Below are 16314 nucleotides of genomic sequence, written 5' to 3' on the forward strand. Positions count from 1 at the left end.
TACACCACAGCTCACAGCAACACCAGATCCTTAACCCACGGAGCGAGGCCAGGGATCGAACCCGCAACCTCGTGGTTCGTTTCTGCTGCTCCACGATGGGAACTTCTAGCACTCTTTCAATAGTTTGCAGTAACGGCAGCAGAGAAATTCAATGGCACTTGGTTAAGATCTAGGGGGTAGGAAGTGATTAGAAGATTGATCTCTTCCATAACTAAGTTTGTCTCTTGGGGAAGATGTTTCGGAAGGCAAGTTCATGTGCCCGACGCACAGGGAAGCCAAACAAACCCAAATATCAGAGTTTGGAGCAGAGAAAGGTTTAATTGCCGAGCCCAGCAAGGAGCACGGATGGCTCCTGCCCCTCTCCCCGCCCCAAACCCTGGACTTCCTGCAGGGTCTCAGCAAAGCTTTTGCGATCCATCTGGTCGAGCACACTACTCTGCTTGGCTGATGGTGATTGGATCTTTAGGTGCCAGAAGGTCTGGAGGCTAGGAGCTCACGAGGGTCCAACAGTTAATTTCTCCCACCTGATGGTGGTTTTGCATCTGAAAAACTCAGGATATATGCACCAGCTACTATTGTCTAGGTAATTCAGAGAGGAGCTAAAGCACAAGATATGGGGGAGGGTTCTGCCCGCCCCCCCGGCCCCGCCCCCGGCCCCGCCCCCAAAGAGAGGAGAACAATGGGTGTGGTTTTCGGTTTCCTGAGAAAGCGAAATTTATCCCACTGGCTGCCGGCATATCCCAGGCTGCGTTTCAGTGGGAGTGGCTCTGCTATAAATATCCTGCCTCAGACCCTCTGAGAACACATCGAAGCTTGGAGTCAGCTCCGTGGTTGCAGACAATCCGCTTCTCTGGGTAAGACAGAGAAGGGTGGGCAGGGGCTGCTCCTCCCTGTTGCCCCCACCCTTGGGTGGCTGGGGGGCTCAGCGAGCGGAGCGGAGGCATCTGTTTGCATCCACTCCAAGAACTGTCTCATGTTTCTCATCGGAGAGACTGCAATTCCAGAAGCTGGGTTTCCGAGGGAAGGGACTCAAGCCCTGACCTGTCCTTGGGCTCTGGGACTCTGGGAACGACAGGTCTGGTCTTTGCCCTGGTTACCCTCAAGCTTTGAGGCAGGGTGGGGTGAGAGAGGAACCAAATCAGAGCCATCTCAGGCCCACGTTTTGTTTCTTTTGGGTTGGTTGGTTTTTGCTTTTTAGGGCCGTGCCCGCAGCATATGGAGGTTCCCAGGCTAGGGGCTGAATCAGAGCTACAGCCGCTGGCCTACACCACAGCTCCAGCCAACACCAGATCCAAGCCACATCTGCGACCTACCCCACAGCTCATGGCAATGCCGGATCCTTAACCCAATGGGTGGGGCCAGGGACTGAACCTGTGTCCTCAAGAATACTAGTCAGATTTGTTTCCGCTGAGCCGCGACGGGAACTACCCCCTAGCCCTTTAAAGATGTCTTTCTGTGGTGTTTTACCTTGCGTGATTTCTTCTTTTTTTGCCAGGCAAAAGTCTTGTGACCTTGGGCGAATCACTCACCCTCTCTGTGCTAGTGTTTCCTCATCAGAAAATGGGGAGAGTAGTATCAGCCTTCTCGTTGTATTATTGAGGAGACTGCATAAGAACAGGAACCCAGGAGTTCCCATTGTGGCTCAGTGGGTTAAAGACCCGAAGTAGTATCCACGAGGATGCAGGTTCGGTCCTTGGCCTCGCTCAGTGGGTTAAGAATATGGTGTTGCTGCAAAGCTGCGGCGTGGGTCATAGATGTGTCTCAGATCTGGTATTGCAGTGGCTGTGATGTAGGCCACGATGGACTCCTGGCCCCCACACTTCCTCATGCCCTGGGCACGGCCCAAGGGGAAAAAAAAAACTAATTGGTTCTGAGTTCCCAATTTTGGAAACTTTCAAACATGCTCCATGGACATCTAAGGGAGTTCTAGAAATCTGCTTCTGTTTCAGGAAGAAGGAAGCAGCTTACCTCGGGGAAACATACTCTCCCTGATTCCCATCTTCCCTTCACACAGGTCCTTCTGTAACCCCAGCCCTGGTCCTTGGGCCCTCCCCAGGCCTGCCTCCTCCACAAGCTCAGGGCAGCCTCTTTACCCCGCTGGAGTCCCTTGAGATTTTTAGGGGAGTGGGGGGTGACCCCGGTTCCGGTGTCCCCCTCCCCCATCAAAGCTCGACCCTTTCTGCAGGTTCCGTGCCGGTGAATTTCTGTGTCACCATGGCCATGGTAGCCACCCAAGCAGTCTTATCCTCTAGCCTGGCTTCCAAGATACTGGCGACCGGGAGTCTGGCCAAAGCAGGGGGGGCAGCTGTGGGCAGCGTCTTGGCAGGACTTCCTTCGGCAGGTGAGTGTTCCCAATGGGGAGCCAGGGTGGGCACAGGGGATAGTGGCATCGCTGCAGCCTCTCTCCCTCACCTGTCTTTCCCCAGGGACGGCTGCCCTGGCTTTCTCTCTGAGAAAAGCCAGAGGGAGGTGGGACCCTGGAGGGGGTGGGGGGCCACGGGGCATCTGGGCCCCTCCCCTCTCCTACCACAGAGGCCAGGGCCCCTGCCCCTGAGCCCCACTCTCTGGCTCTCATTTGTCCTGCCTCATCTCCAGAACTCACCCCCTTTAGGATTTTACCTAAGGGTCCAGTCAGCTTTTGGTAAGTTTGTCCTGCTGGATCTCAGATCCAGGGTGTGGATTTGAACAAAATTCTTCAGTTCCAGCCCCTTTTCTTCATTAATTCTTAGAGGCCCTCTCTCTGCTTCTGTTTATTTATTCTCTCTGTGTATCTTCCCTTTTGCCTGTGGTTCCGTTCCCCCCTCTCAAAGTCAACCTTTCTAACATGTTGAATGCATGTCTATTTTTCATATATATTTTGGCAAAAGGGGTGTTGTTTGCATCTGCTTTAATTTATATATAGAAGAGTGTATATGTCCTGTTTTATTGTCCCCCCTACCCCCGAGGACTAAGTTTTTGAGATCCATCAGGGTCCCCAGGTGAGCCTCTAACCTTTGCTTCTAATCCCCACAAAGTGCTCCCACATGCACCCGTCACCTCCCCTTTTTCTCCCCTGGGGTAGACCTTCTGGGTCCTCTGATCTCTGCCAACAGTATGGGATGGAATCCAGGACCACTGCCTGACTTCTGACCTCTGACTCCTGTGTACCCACCCTCTGCTCTTCCTTAGGGCTCACCCTGCCATTCAAGGCTGCCCTAACCGGGGCCGCATCTAGCCTGGGATCCTTGCTGGGGACACTGAGTACTTCCTCCCTGATAGGATCCCCTCCTGTGACTTTGATGGCTTCTTCACTAGGAGGTAGGTGACAGACCCTGTGGTGACAGACACGCCTCCTTGGACACCTCCCTCTCCCTCCATAGCAACGAGTTCCCTGGTGGCCTAGAGGTTAAGGATTTGGCATTGTCACTGCTGTAGCTCAGGTTCAATCCCAGGCCCAGGAACTTCCATGTACCATGGGCAACGCCAAAGAAGAGTTCCTGCTGTGGCACAGTGGGTTAAGAATCCGACTGCAGTGGCTTGGGTCGCTTCAGAGGCGTGGGTTCAATCCTCAGCCTGGTGCATGGAGGTTAAGGATCATCGTGGGTTAAAGTTCGTGTCATTGCCACAGCTGTGGCGTAGGTCATAGCTGTGGCTTGGATTCGCTCTCTGGCCCGGGAACTTCCATATGCCGCTGGTGTGGCCATAAAAAAAAAGGAGGGAACGAAGGAAGAACAGAAGGCGGGGGAGGAAGGGAGGACACAACAAATCCCTATCTGATGGTTGAATTTTCTGGAACAAGGACCTGAAAACCTGTCTCCAAATAACTCTAGGCCAAGACATGCAAGTCCATTCCAGACAGGTCATCTGACTCCCCAGCAGCCCTTGCCAAGCTCAGGGCTATGGGGTCCACCTTCTCAGGAAGAAGCAGGCAGGGATCCTTCCTTCCTGTGTTATCCGACCTGGAGCAGCCCTCTCCCCATGGGTGGGCCATGGGCTTGGGGGTGGAGGGGCGGGGCGGCAGTGTGGATCCACTCACAGAATGTTCTTTTGGTTTCCAACCAAGGCTTCTGTAGCTGTGGCGGGAGGAGGTGAGTGTCCACCAGGAAAGACTGGTCCTCTTCTGTGCCCAGACCCTGGGACTTGGGGAGCAACTGGCCTTGTACCCACCCAAGCATGCCCCAGGTCTCCTGTACATGGTGGGGAGAAGGAATGGGACCGAGAAATGATGAGTTTCCATGGAAACTTGTGGAGGCAGCCCCAGCAGGAACCCCAAATCTATGTAGAGCCTCCACTGCATGACTTTTGGGTGTGGCTTTGAACTCCTCTGAAAAACGGGCCAAGACTGCCCATTCAGGGTTATCTCGAGGGATATAGGATACACAGGATGCAACTTGAGAGTTTAAACATGGAAGATGCATTAAGGAGAAGCCATTGGCTCAGCAACTCTGGCTTCTGAATGCTCTGTGGTGACCCCACGGAGGCCCAGAACTGGGATCTAAGCAGGGCTCAGAAACTGCTCCTTGCTTATGCAAGACCCTGGGTATGATTTGCTTGTGTTAAAAGATTTCCTCAGTGAAGACAAGAAGCTTGCAACCTCCAGCCCCCCTAAGTTCCAGCATCTCACAAAGGCAGAGGCTGAGGCCTTTCCCCAATCAGAGCCCTGTCCCCAGGGACCCTGCTGCCTTCCCTCTGCCTCCCCACCAGTGCCCCTGACTGCTGACCATGCCTGGAGCCTCTCCCAGACTCAGACTTCATCCCTTCTCTGGGCTCCCTGAAGTCCCCCAAGCTTGACGGGCTGTGTATGTGTGCACATGCTTGTGTGTGTGTGTGTGTGTTGGGGAAGGAGGGTCCTGTCTTCCTCTTAACCCAGCTCCTCTTCCCCTACAGCCCTGGCCGTGGGGGCTGTGCCCGTGGTGCTGGGCGCCATGGGCTACACGGGGGCAGGAATCACCGCCTCCTCCTTGGCAGCCAAGATGATGTCAGCGGCTGCCATTGCCAACGGGGGCGGGGTTGCAGCCGGCAGCCTGGTAGCGACCCTCCAGTCTGTGGGTAAGTGTCCCTGGCAGCAGGGCTTGCAGTGAGGGTGAGAAAGACACGGACAAGAGCCTCAGAACATCCAGCCTGCATCTCAGCCGCGCCCGTTCCTCTGTCTCCCCTTCCCAGGTCTCTGTGTCTCTCTGGGCTCCTCTGGGGGACGCGTGGGAGGAAAGGAAGGCACACTGGCCTGGGGTCTGCTGGCTTCAGACTGACTGTGGCCAAAGCAGATTTTCTGGGTTAACTGGGGTGTCTCTGCCCCACCTGGGGCTCGGCCTTCTTCCCTAGAAAGCGAGGCGAATCCCAGTTCTGGGTTCCATGCCTTTGGGTACCTGCCTGCGATAGCCACCCCCCCGCAAACACAGATCCTGGGGGCCAGGGAAAAAGAGAAGGGTGCTGGGTGGGATCTCTGGGCCTGAGGCCCTCCCGATGGGCCCTAGAGTCTCAGACCCCACGGTTCTGCCCCGCAAACTGTCCCACTCTGTCTCTGCTTCTCCCCCAGGGGCTGGTGGACTCTCCTTGTCATCCAAAGCCCTTCTGGGCACCGCGGGGTCTGTCCTCCTGACCAAAATAGTGGGCTTGTAATAGCTCCCTGTCACTCCTACTGCAGAGAAGAGGATTTGGTGGGTCCCTGCCCCCCCAGCCCAATGCAGTGAGGCACCAGTCCTGGGATGACAAGATGCCAGATGCTACACCCCCCATGAAAACAAGCAATAAAAATGAGTTGTTGCAATCCCTCTGGATCTCCTCCTTCTTGGTGGGGGAGGGCTTACTTCTCTTAGAGTGACATGGTGTTAGGGTGCCCTGAGCTGGATGAGTCTAAATGTGAGGACTGGAAGCTGTGTGTGACCCCAGATGGGTCGCCCCCACCCTGAGACTGCCTTTGCCCCTCTGTAATGGGGTGTTGATCTAAGTGACCTCGAAGGTCCCAGCCAGGGTGAGTGTTTGGCTCAGTCCCAGTGCAGAGTCAGGAATGGAATGGGAGGGAGCATCCTATTTGGAGCCTCATTTGCACTTACCCACCCCACCCTCTCTTTCCTAAGTGGCCTGGCAGAGGCTCAGAAAGTGAGGGCCCCTGGATGTCACTGCATCCTCCCAAAGTCCTGGCCTCCCCCCCACCTCCCCCGCCAACCCCCAAACAACAAGAAGGAAAACCGAGTTTGTCAGGGGCTCTGCCCTTTCTGCTTCAGGGTCTTGGTCCCTAAATGTCCTTCTCCCTGCAGAACAAGGTATTCTAGAAACTTCTCATCACCAGGATGGGTGCCATCCCAGAGCATCAGAAAATTAATTCTTTTGATTCACTCCTCCTTTCCACAAACTCTTTGAGCATGTGGGTCAGACACCGGGCTGGGCACTAGCTCTGCAGGCCACCCCAGGGCAACAATGTTCTAGACTTTGTGTCCTGACCTCCTTCCCTACCCCACTCATGAAGATGAGGCCTCCCCGTTCCCAGAGGGCCCCGTTTCTACGCTGATAGTGAGTCTGAGGCCCCTGCCTCTGGGTTCCATGCTTCCGGTATTCAGGTTTGGCCTCTGTAGTAGCAGAATTCTAAGCATGGAGCCCAGTGACCTCAGCCTTGTGTAACCCCTTTGGGTGCAGTGGGTCCTGAAGAAGAAGATATTACTCCTGCGATTATGCTAAGTTATATGACAAAAGGGAGACTGTGCAGTGGGCCTAATCCAAACACACGAGCCCTTTAAAAGCAGAGCGTGTTCTCTGCTCACCGCAGAAGAGGAAGTCAGAGATTTGAAATAAGAGGGGCATCTGGAGTTCCTGCTGTGGCTCAGTGGTAACGAACTCAACTAGTATCTGTGAGGATGTGGGATCCATCCCTGGCCTCATTCAGTGGGTTAAGGATCCAGCATTGCCATGAGCTGTGGTGTTGGTTGCAGATGTGGCCTGGATCTAGCATAGTTACGGCTGTGGTGTAGGCCAGCAGCTGTGGCTCTGATTTGACCCCTAGCCTGGGAACCTCCACACGCTCTGATTCTTACCAGTCTCCAAATAAGAGGCCCCTCTGATTTTGGCCTCGGGAGACCCTAAACAGAGAACTCAGTCAGGACTGCCTGGACTTCTGACCGACAACTGTAAGAGAACGGTGATTCAGCAGGTAAAGGATCTGGCACTGTCACCCGGGCACAGGGGCTCGCGTCCCTGGTATGGTGCAGGTTCAGTTCCTGGCCTGTGAACTTCTGTATGCCTTGGGTGTGGCCAAAACAAAACAAAGATAATAAGTGGGTATTATTTTAAGCTGTCAAATTTGTGGTAACTTCTTGTACAGGCCTGGGAACTAATACAGCCTGGATGGCCCTCTCTCTACCAGCCTGTGGTTGTTCACTCAGGAGCTGGCTTGGATGTACCCTGGAAGCCCCAGGATTCCTAAAACTCCTGGCTTCAGCTGCCCTCCACCATGCTCCTGTGGATCCAGGGGGTCCCTACCTGCTTTTTCCTTCTGGCTCTTGTGAAGAGAGCCCTGATTTTTGGCCAGGTCCATGATTCCCAGCGCAGGACTGCACTCCCAGGCCTCTTGCAGTTAACTGTGCTCATGGGACTGGGTTCTGGCCGGTAAGAGGCGAGCGGAATGAGGTATGCAGCCTAATTGCTGTTAAGGGGAGTGGGTGAGTCCGCCTTGCCCCTTGACCCCTTCCCAGGGGCTCTGCTGCAGGCAGGGAATGACCATATTCCACCCTGCAGATGACAGCAGTACCTTAAGGAGGGCAGAGCAACAAGACCACAGGAGCCTGGGCCTCCTGGAGCAGAGCCACCACGCAGGCTGAGACTCTCACGCCACGGAGAGATAAGGAGGGAATCTTGATTGCACACAATAGAAGCATCAGTCCAACAGAGAGACTGTTCCTTCTCAAAATATCACTAAAATAGCAGTAAAGGACTAAAGAAAGGCTTAAACCCACATGAACAAAGAGACAGGAGGAAAAGATGACGGTAACACAATTTAGAAGTCAGAAATCACATGGACATCTGGTTCCACTTAGCTTTCCCCAGAAAGCCGAATCTTAAGGTATCCATGGAGAAGGGGAGGAAGAGGCACCTTTGCTCCTGGGACCCCCAAAGCCTCAGCCACTGGAGCGGTATGTGATACCAGAGGTTGGCCTTAAGGTGCAATGGCAGCAGGAGGGCTGGCTGGCAGTCTCTTAAGGAAGCAGGCAGACCCCCAGGTAGCCTCCTCCAGCAGACACCTGGAGGTTTAGTTTTGGCGAGGTTGGGTGTCTGGGCCAGGAGGCACCCAGAACTTCATACTGAGAATGAGGGTCTCCGTGCAAATGTTGAGATCCTCTAGTTTCTTCACTGATAGGCACCCAGGATGCTGCAGCCAGGTTACCGCATCTGAAACGGAGGGACGAAGATTCTTCTGGGGAATCTCACCAGCCCAAGCAAAGAAATGCTTACATTCTGACACCTGCGACAAGGATGCCCATTGAAAGGTTCAGCCAGGCCACATAAGGTCCCCAAGTTGCCGAGATCCACTCCCGTGGCAGAGCCTGTCGTGGGACATCTATGATGGCTCAGACATGACAGGGAAGCGGACGTACCCCTGCATCTCTGGCCCTCACAGGCCTTTTGCCCCGGCCCTGGGGCCCTCGCCCTCTGACAGAAGTGCAGCGTCACCCTGGCTCACCCACTCCCCGAGAGGCTGAAGGGACCACGGGGGGGGGGGGGTGTCACATAGCTGGTCTGAGACTGGAAAAAGGAGCCTGACCCAGGAAGCAAATGAATGGAGATGTCCAGCTGTCCACAGGACCTGGGCTCAGGGACAAAGGGAAGGGTTTCTGTTTCCCAGAAGCCCCTCCCCCTGTCCTTCCGAGTCCCCACAGCAACTGCTGGGACACCTCTGGGGCACCCTGAATACACACAGAGCAATTCTAAAAGTGCTAGGATGAGTATCAAAGCAAATCACATGAAAAACGGCTTATTGTGTGTACAGCAGAAATTACCACAACCTTGTAAACCAAAACTGACGTTGTATAAAACATTAAAAAAATTACTGTAAAAAAAGGGGAGAGTTTCCTGGTGGCCTAGTAGTTAAAGGATCTGTGGCTTGGATCACTGCTGTGGCATGGGTTTGATCCCTGGCCTTGGAACTTCTGTATGCTATGTTTGACTACGGTCAAAACATAGCCCATGACCCGGCACATAAAACCCACACACTATTCCAAGAAGGTGATGCTGCTGCCGTTTTGTTTGTTTGTTTGTTGTCTTTTTTAGGTCCGCCTCTGCGGCATATGGAGGTTCCCAGGCTAGGGGGTCCAATCGGAGCTGCGATTGCCGGCCTACACCACAGCCACAGCAACTCGGGATCTGAGTCGCGTCTTCGACCTACACCACAGCTCCCAGCAACGCTGGATCCTTAACCTACTGAGCGAGGCCAGGGTTGGAACCTGCATCCTCATGGATACTAGCTGGCTTCGTTAACCCCTGAGCCACGATGGGAGCCCCTGCTGCCTGTTTTATAGACCTTGTTGAAAGAATCTATAAGACACGACCCACAGTCCCTACCTCCTGCTGCTACTGAAGATGGGCATCTTTCCATAGACTGAGAATGGGGGACTCCCAGGGGTGTTTCCAGGAGATCTGGAACCTTCACTTAGCTTGCTCCTGACCACCTGCCTCCTTAAGGTATCAGCCTGTGTTCAGAGAGATTCAAATTATTTTCGCAATGAATCAAACAATTTCAAATTGGTGAAGAGCTCTGGGTGGGGATGGAACAGTTCAACCACGAAAGCCCCTTTCCAGCCAGCCCCAGCCAGGCGCTTTCTCAAGTAGCTTTGGTAAGGAGGCTCTTCCAGCAGAAAAAGGAAAGTGAAGGGAACATTTTCCTGTCCCGGTTTTTTTTTTTTTTTCTCGTCCCAGAAGTGTATGGAGATTCCTGGGAACTCCAAGAAGGAATATTTTCCAAACTGAAAGTGGGCCAGGCTTTCCCTGAAAATTGCAAAAAGTTTAAGGATGGTCCACTGGCTTGAGTGACCTCTCTCTTGGGGCCCTGGCTTGTGGCTTTGTGCAGGGTAGGCCAGTGGGGGTGGGGTGTGTGTGTGTGTGTGTGTGTGTGTGTGTGTGCTGTGCCAAAGCTGAGCTGTGTATTCTGCTGGGATTCTAACAGATCTGGGCCCATCTGGGGTCCTGATCAGGTGTGGCACCATGAGGCAGACTGTGGAGCCACCTGGGTGAGCCTCATCCTGATAGAAGTTGGTTGAAGCCTGAGAAGAGCTGGGTTTTGGGAACAATCTGAGAGAGTTCTGTGGCTGTCTAGGGTCAGCCCCCTGGGCTCCTGAGTGGGGCCTGAGCAGAAGGCAGGAAGCTGTCTCAGGCTGAGACACCAAGACAGGGATTAGAGGGCAAGTAGTTTATTTGGGAGGTGACCCCACGGCACCCAACAGGGAAAGGGGGGGGCTTAAGACAGAGAAAGACAGGCAGCTGAGAAAGGGCCACTGAACGGGTTTGCCCTGGAGGCAGCTGAGGCTGAATCCTTTGGGAGAGGGTGTGGAACAGGCCTCGAGTTGTCCCGCCTCCGGGGGCTTTATCCTCCAAGTAAACTCCACTGCTTGGAGTTCCTGTCGTGGCTCAGCGGTTAACAAACCCCACTAGGATCCATGAGGATGTGGATTCCATCCCTGGCCTCACTCGGTGGGTTAAGGATCCAGCGTTGCCGTCAACTGCGATATGGGTCACAGACATGACTCGGATCTGGCATTGCTAGGATTGGACCTCTAGCTGGGAAGCTCCATATGCTGTGGGTGTGGCCCTAAAAAAAAAAAAAAAAAGACTCCATCTCTGGCTGAGGGATATTCTGGGAGGACCAACATCGGACACCCAGCCTGCCTTGAGGCCTCAGGGGCAGCGTCTAGCAGCAGGGAGCAGCAGGCAGTGGAAGAGCCGGTGCTGGGGAATACAGGCCAGGCTCTGAGAGCATCTGCAGCAGTGAACAAATACACATGCCAGGACCTGCACGTGGGAGGTTGCTCTAAGATCAGCTGGGTGAGGATTTTGTTGTTGCTGTGGCTGCTGTCAGGGCTCTACCAGCCTCTAACCAGTGTTAGCTGTGCCTCTGGTGGAGGGTGATACGTCTGTGTCTGCTCCATTCTCAGCTTTAGACTTCCGTTTGGTCTGGGAGATGGTCTCTGGACACCTGCTCCCTGCAGTGTAGACATCCGTTGCTTGTTATTTGCTAGCCTAGCAGCAGGGGCAATGGGGTTCTCTTTGGTTGCATCCAGCCTTCGTTGGGGCCTGGATCTGGGGGCGGGGTTTTCTCAGTAGCAGCCCCAACCCCCGTCCCACCCTAGCAGTGGATGTGTCCACATTGTCTGGGGTGGGAAAAGTTTAACACCCCAGCTTCGGGGGTAGAGGTTTGTTCTCTTTTTCTTTTCCGTCTAAATTTTTATTGTGTGTGTGTGTGTGTGTGTGTGGACGTTCCTAGGCTAGGGATTGAACCTGAGCCATAGGAGTGGCCATGCTGAATCCTTAACCTCTGGGCCACCAGGGAACTCCTCTTTCCCATCTAAAATGATCTTCACCACAGAGTTCCCTGGTGACTCAGTGGGTTAAGGGTCTGGCATTGTCACTGCAGCTGCGCAGGTTCAGTCCCTGGCCCAGGAACTTCCACATGCCGCAGACTTGACCAAAAAATAAAATGATCTACATCTGTGCTCAATGGGCTACAGAGTTTACTGCCCTCCCCCCAGCAACATCAGGCTTTTGTTCCCCAGGGGATCCCGGCAGGTGGGGAGGCTGAAGCTCCCCTCTGCCCTCCAGCCGTTCCAGAGAGCACCCAGTGAGTCTTTTGAGAAGAACCTGCAGGTTGGTCTGAAACACCCAACCTTTCGATGGTAGCTTCCCAGCTTCCCTTGCAACTCCTGCTTTCCTGTCTTGTCCATTGGCACGAAATCTCTTTTCCCAACCCCTCACCTTCAATCTCTATGTGTCCTTTGCCCTAAGGTGAGTTTCTTGTAGGCAGCAGATTGAAGGTTTTTGCTTTTTTATCCAATCTGTCACTCTGGGTCTTTTGATTAGAGCATTTAGTCCAATGACATTTTTTTTTTTTGTCTTTCTGTCTTTTCTAGGGCCGATGCCGTGGCATATGGAGGTTCCCAGGCTAGGGGTCAAATCGGAGCTGTAGCCACTGGCCTACGCCAGAGCCACAGCAACACAGGATCTGAGCCACATCTATGACCTACACCACAGCTCACGGCAACGCCAGATCTTTAACCCACTGAGCAAGGCCAAGGATCGAACTCACAACTTCATGGTTCCTAGTCGGATTCATTAACCACTGAGCCATGACGGGAACTCCTAAGGTGATTATTGACAGATGCTTATTTATTGCCATTTCTCTGCGCTCACGCTAGCCCATCAATCAATCAAAGGCTTTTAGCTGAACTTGTCCCTGCCTGCACCGGCCCCAACTCCCTCCAGAGCTCGGCCCCAGGTGGCTCAGTGCTCTCCTTCGAGGTACCTGACTTTCCTGAGAGTTCAGGCCCTCTGGAGGCCCTGCCACTTCAGCTCTCTTAGGGGTTCAAGGAAAGCCACGCTTTTTCAAGGAAAGAATGCCAGTTCCCTTTTGATTTTCCAGACATAGTGCAGTGACCATTCCTGATTCCACCTCCCCTGAGGTTCCCAGAGCCCTTGGCTTACTCTCCTATCCTTGTCCCGGTGGTTTGCTTGTCAGCCTGCCCACTGCACTTTGAGCAAGGCTGGTGTCCTGCTCACCCCTGGATGTGTAGTGCCCACTAATGAGGATGGGCAAAGGGCTCTGGGGTCTGTGGCTCGTTACACATCCTGTCTCCGCTTCACCTCCGCCTCGCTGGGAACCTCTGTCAACCCCATCATCGAGGGAGGGGTTAATCGAGACCCACTGATGGCCCACAGTTCTACTGCCCATCCCTGTAAGATGAGGACCAACTCACGCCTCCTGCCTAGGGGTTCTTTGCTTGCTCAGCCTGCCACCTCGCTCTGCCCCCAAACACCAGGCAGGCTGGGTGATGGAGAGAATAGGAAACTGCCAACTCACAAGCCCAGGGCAGCCAGGAACAAAGACAGGGAGGTGCGGCTGCAGGTGACCTTTATTTCTCAAGCTTCTCCGACTTGAGGGGGGGTTTGGGAGGTTCAGCTCGGGATACATCTTCTCCTGGCTGGCCGCCTTCAGCCCTGGGTTCAGCCGGGGGAGGGGAAGGAGGTACCTTTTTGGTACCTCCAAGCCAAGCCCCAAAAGCTGATCCCACGGAGCCCAGGAGGATGTTGGATGATGTGGAGAGTCCAGCTGCCCCTGGGCGAGAGTCAGAGAATGAGCACAGAGGAAGGTGCCGAGGCCGGGGCCCCTCAGCAGCCCCAAGGCCCAGAGATCCCACCTCTAGGTCCTGAAACCCCCAAGGCTCTGCTCTGCAGGCAGCTGAGGGACAGGAGGAGAGAGTGAATTCATGGGAGGTGAGAGTCAGCCACAGACTTCAAGAGCTCCAAGTCCCACGGAGGCCCAGAGACAGGAGGGCCACGCAGGTGTCTGCCATGGGTAGGGCTGGACCCAGAGCCCAGCCATCACATGCCCTGGCTCCTTCCCTTCTTCTCTTTCCCAGGACCCCCTCACCCCTCCAGCTCTCCCGGCAAATCTCGCTCTAGAGGCAGGAAGGAGGGCGCGGGGAGCCAGAGACCAGCGATGCTGAGGACCCCGCTGCTGGAAGGAGCAGACACCCACCCTCCCTCAGACTTGGACTCTGGGCTGCTCTGACCCTTCACCCCCTCCCCCTGCCCCTCGTCCTGTTCAGACACTTACCCACGGACTGGAGAGTCGCCACCAGGCTGCCGGCTGCGACGCCGCCCCCGTTGGCGACGGCGGCCGCTGACATCATCTTGGCCGCTAAGGAGGAGGCCGCGATCCCTGCCCCGGTGAAGCCCAGGGCGCCCAGCACCACGGGCACAGCCCCCACGGCCAGGGCTGTAGGGGGAGAGGAGCTGGCTCGGGGCGTGGGCTCAGGAGTGAACCCCGGTTGGGAATTCTTTGACAGAGTCTGGGGCCTCTGCTCCGAGCATCCTGAGACAGCCCCTTGGAGGGGCTCCCAAGGTAGAGAACAAAAGTTGTGTGGGGGGGGGGTGGACCCAGCTGCGGAAGTAGGTTGGGGGGTGGCCGGGTTGGGTCTCTAGCTCGCTGAGTGACAGTGGGGGAGTCATTACCCCTCCCTGGGCTTCAGGTGTGTGCGTGTGGGGGAGAAATAAACCACCCCCGATTTCGGCAGCAAACCCGGTTTCGAATGAAATCTCTACATGCCTATGACACCCGAGGGCCAGAGGAGCAGCTAGGTCGGGAGGTGCCGGAGGCCTTTTCCGGGGGAGCACCGCTCTCTGCCCCCGAGGTTCCCCCCACCCCACCCCCCCGCGGCTCTGGGAGCGGAGGGAGGCCAACGAGCCAGCACTCGCCACTCCGGCAGGGCCACCTCTCTAAGGTCTCCCACCCATCCCGGGGCCGGGGGCAGGTGCAGGTCTGGAGATCCAGCGAAATCACCTCCTCCGATGGCTGCAGCAGCTGCCCGTTCTTGAGAGATACAGAGAAAGAGACACCGAGAGGGTGCGTGCGTTAGTCGGCTGAGAGAGCGAGGGAAAGAAGCGAGTCTTTGTTCCTTCTTGGGTTGGGGTCTAGCAGGCCCGCCCCCTCCCCCGGCCTCCAGGCTGACGCGGAAGCAAGACTCACTCATCATGGGGACACTCTTCTCGCCGCAGCTCAGCTCCGGAAATGACTACGGTCCAGGAGGTGATCTTATTTCCCCGAGAACCAATGGGGACGCGGCCGGCCCCTCGCAGCGCCTCGGCCCCAGGAAAACGCAGGGACCCAAGCGCAGTGTCCGCCCCCCGCCCCAGCCTCCCCACCCCCTTCCCTCCTACTTGCCCGTCTGCTCGCCAGCCCCCTACCTCCGTCCCGCCCACACTCGCCGGTCCCCCACCTTCACCCCACCCATCCATCTCCCCGCGCACGCCCGGCACCTGTCGGCCCCTGCCCACTGGTGGTACCCCACCCACCCCCACGGTGAGTTTCTCTCTTCTTAGTGTTCTGCCAGAGGGAAAAGAGCCCTAAAACGCCTGAAAACCATTGCAACTGAGCGGTGCTTCCAAGCTGTAGCATTTTCCCCCAAGACAGAAGAGTTGATCACTGCAAAAACGAAACGAAACAAAACAAAACAACAACAACAAAAACCAAACCAAACCTAAGGCGAGAAACATTTCATTTCACCTCCAGAGGGAGATGCTGATAGATTTGGGCTCATTTCCTTCCTGTCTGTCTCCTTGGACCACCCCATCTCTGTCACTCGCTGAGTATGGGATGTCGCCTCTAAGCGCCACGCCCCCGGTACACCTGGCAAATGAATCATTTTGTTTAACTGCCATTTGCATTTCCCCAGGCTGCTTAATAGTCTTCAGGATTTGTTTCTAAAGGTTAAATTTATGGAGACACAACTTACCCAGAGTAAAATTCAACTTTTTAGTGTCACGTCTGCGTGTTCGTGTTAGGGCAAGTGCGTGTTCCCCACACGCAGGGAGGCCAAACAAATTGAATCGTGGGAGCCTGGAGCAGAGAAAGGCCTGTTGCAGGCCATGCAAGACTTGTGCCCCTAAAAGAGCCTGAACTCCCTGAACCAAACCTGTAAAATGTCGTTAAAAGCCAGGTGGGGTGGGGGTGGGGGTCACAGGGTTCTGATGGGTTGGTGGTGAGGTCACAGGGCCGGGTGGCAGGGGTTAACATTATCAAGCCTGGGCACCAGTAGGTCTCACGCTCAAGGTCATCAAGAAGTTAATTTCTTCTGTTTGGTGATGGTTTTAGTGTCTGTAAAACAATTCAGGAAACATGCATCAGATCCTATTTATTGTCTAGGTACTTCAGAGAGGAGTTACAACAGAAGATATGGGGTGGGAGGGCTGCCCCAGGAATGTCCCTAAGGGTCCTGCTCAGTTCCATTTGGACAGTTTTATGGTTGTGGAGATGCAGGCTCAGCTACAGGGCATTTTCATCACCCACCTCCCCACCCCCAGATTCCCCCACTCCTTTGTAGTCAGCCCCTTCCCAGCCCCATCCCTTGGCCACCTGCAGTCTGTTTTCTGTCCCTACATGTGCCTTTTTTCAGACTTTCAACAGGTTTCTTACTTGTCATCCAACATTCTTTCCTGGGGATAAACTATGATTCAACGTATCAGCTCCCCCCTTTTTAAGGGTGTTGTCGTTTTTTTTGTTTTGTTTTTAGGGCTGCACCTGTGGCATATGGAGGTTCCCAGGCTGAGGGTCAGATTGGAGCTGCAGCTGCCAGCCTACAC

General features: G+C 54.9%; 2 protein-coding genes across 4 annotated transcripts; one reads left to right on the forward strand and one right to left on the reverse strand.

Moving 5' to 3' along the window:
* The first annotated feature begins 712 nt into the window (after positions 1-712).
* LOC125135436 (interferon alpha-inducible protein 27, mitochondrial-like) lies at positions 713-5750 on the forward strand. Of its 3 annotated transcripts, none has more exons than XM_047795595.1 (6): positions 713-854; positions 2186-2341; positions 3169-3297; positions 4043-4067; positions 4867-5028; positions 5516-5750. In XM_047795595.1, exons 2-6 carry the CDS (start codon positions 2215-2217, stop codon positions 5667-5669), a joined length of 597 nt encoding a protein of 198 aa, XP_047651551.1. In that variant the 5' UTR covers positions 713-854; positions 2186-2214; the 3' UTR covers positions 5670-5750. The 3 variants fall into 3 exon arrangements, with proteins under 3 accessions (XP_047651551.1, XP_047651553.1, XP_047651552.1); XM_047795596.1 differs by having other exon boundaries at positions 715-854; positions 4038-4067; XM_047795597.1 differs by lacking the exon at positions 4043-4067 and having other exon boundaries at positions 714-854.
* Positions 5751-8282: 2532 nt separating this feature from the next.
* On the reverse strand, positions 8283-14820 carry LOC125135437 (interferon alpha-inducible protein 27-like protein 2A). Its single transcript, XM_047795598.1, is given in 6 exon segments — positions 8283-8358; positions 13034-13184; positions 13186-13288; positions 13790-13951; positions 14516-14545; positions 14702-14820. Coding segments are annotated over 6 exon segments (462 nt in total). The 5' UTR covers positions 14709-14820; the 3' UTR covers positions 8283-8349.
* Positions 14821-16314: the final 1494 nt, after the last annotated feature.

This window comes from Phacochoerus africanus, chromosome 9 (assembly GCF_016906955.1).
Source record: "Phacochoerus africanus isolate WHEZ1 chromosome 9, ROS_Pafr_v1, whole genome shotgun sequence".
In the NCBI taxonomy this organism is placed as follows: domain Eukaryota; kingdom Metazoa; phylum Chordata; class Mammalia; order Artiodactyla; family Suidae; genus Phacochoerus; species Phacochoerus africanus.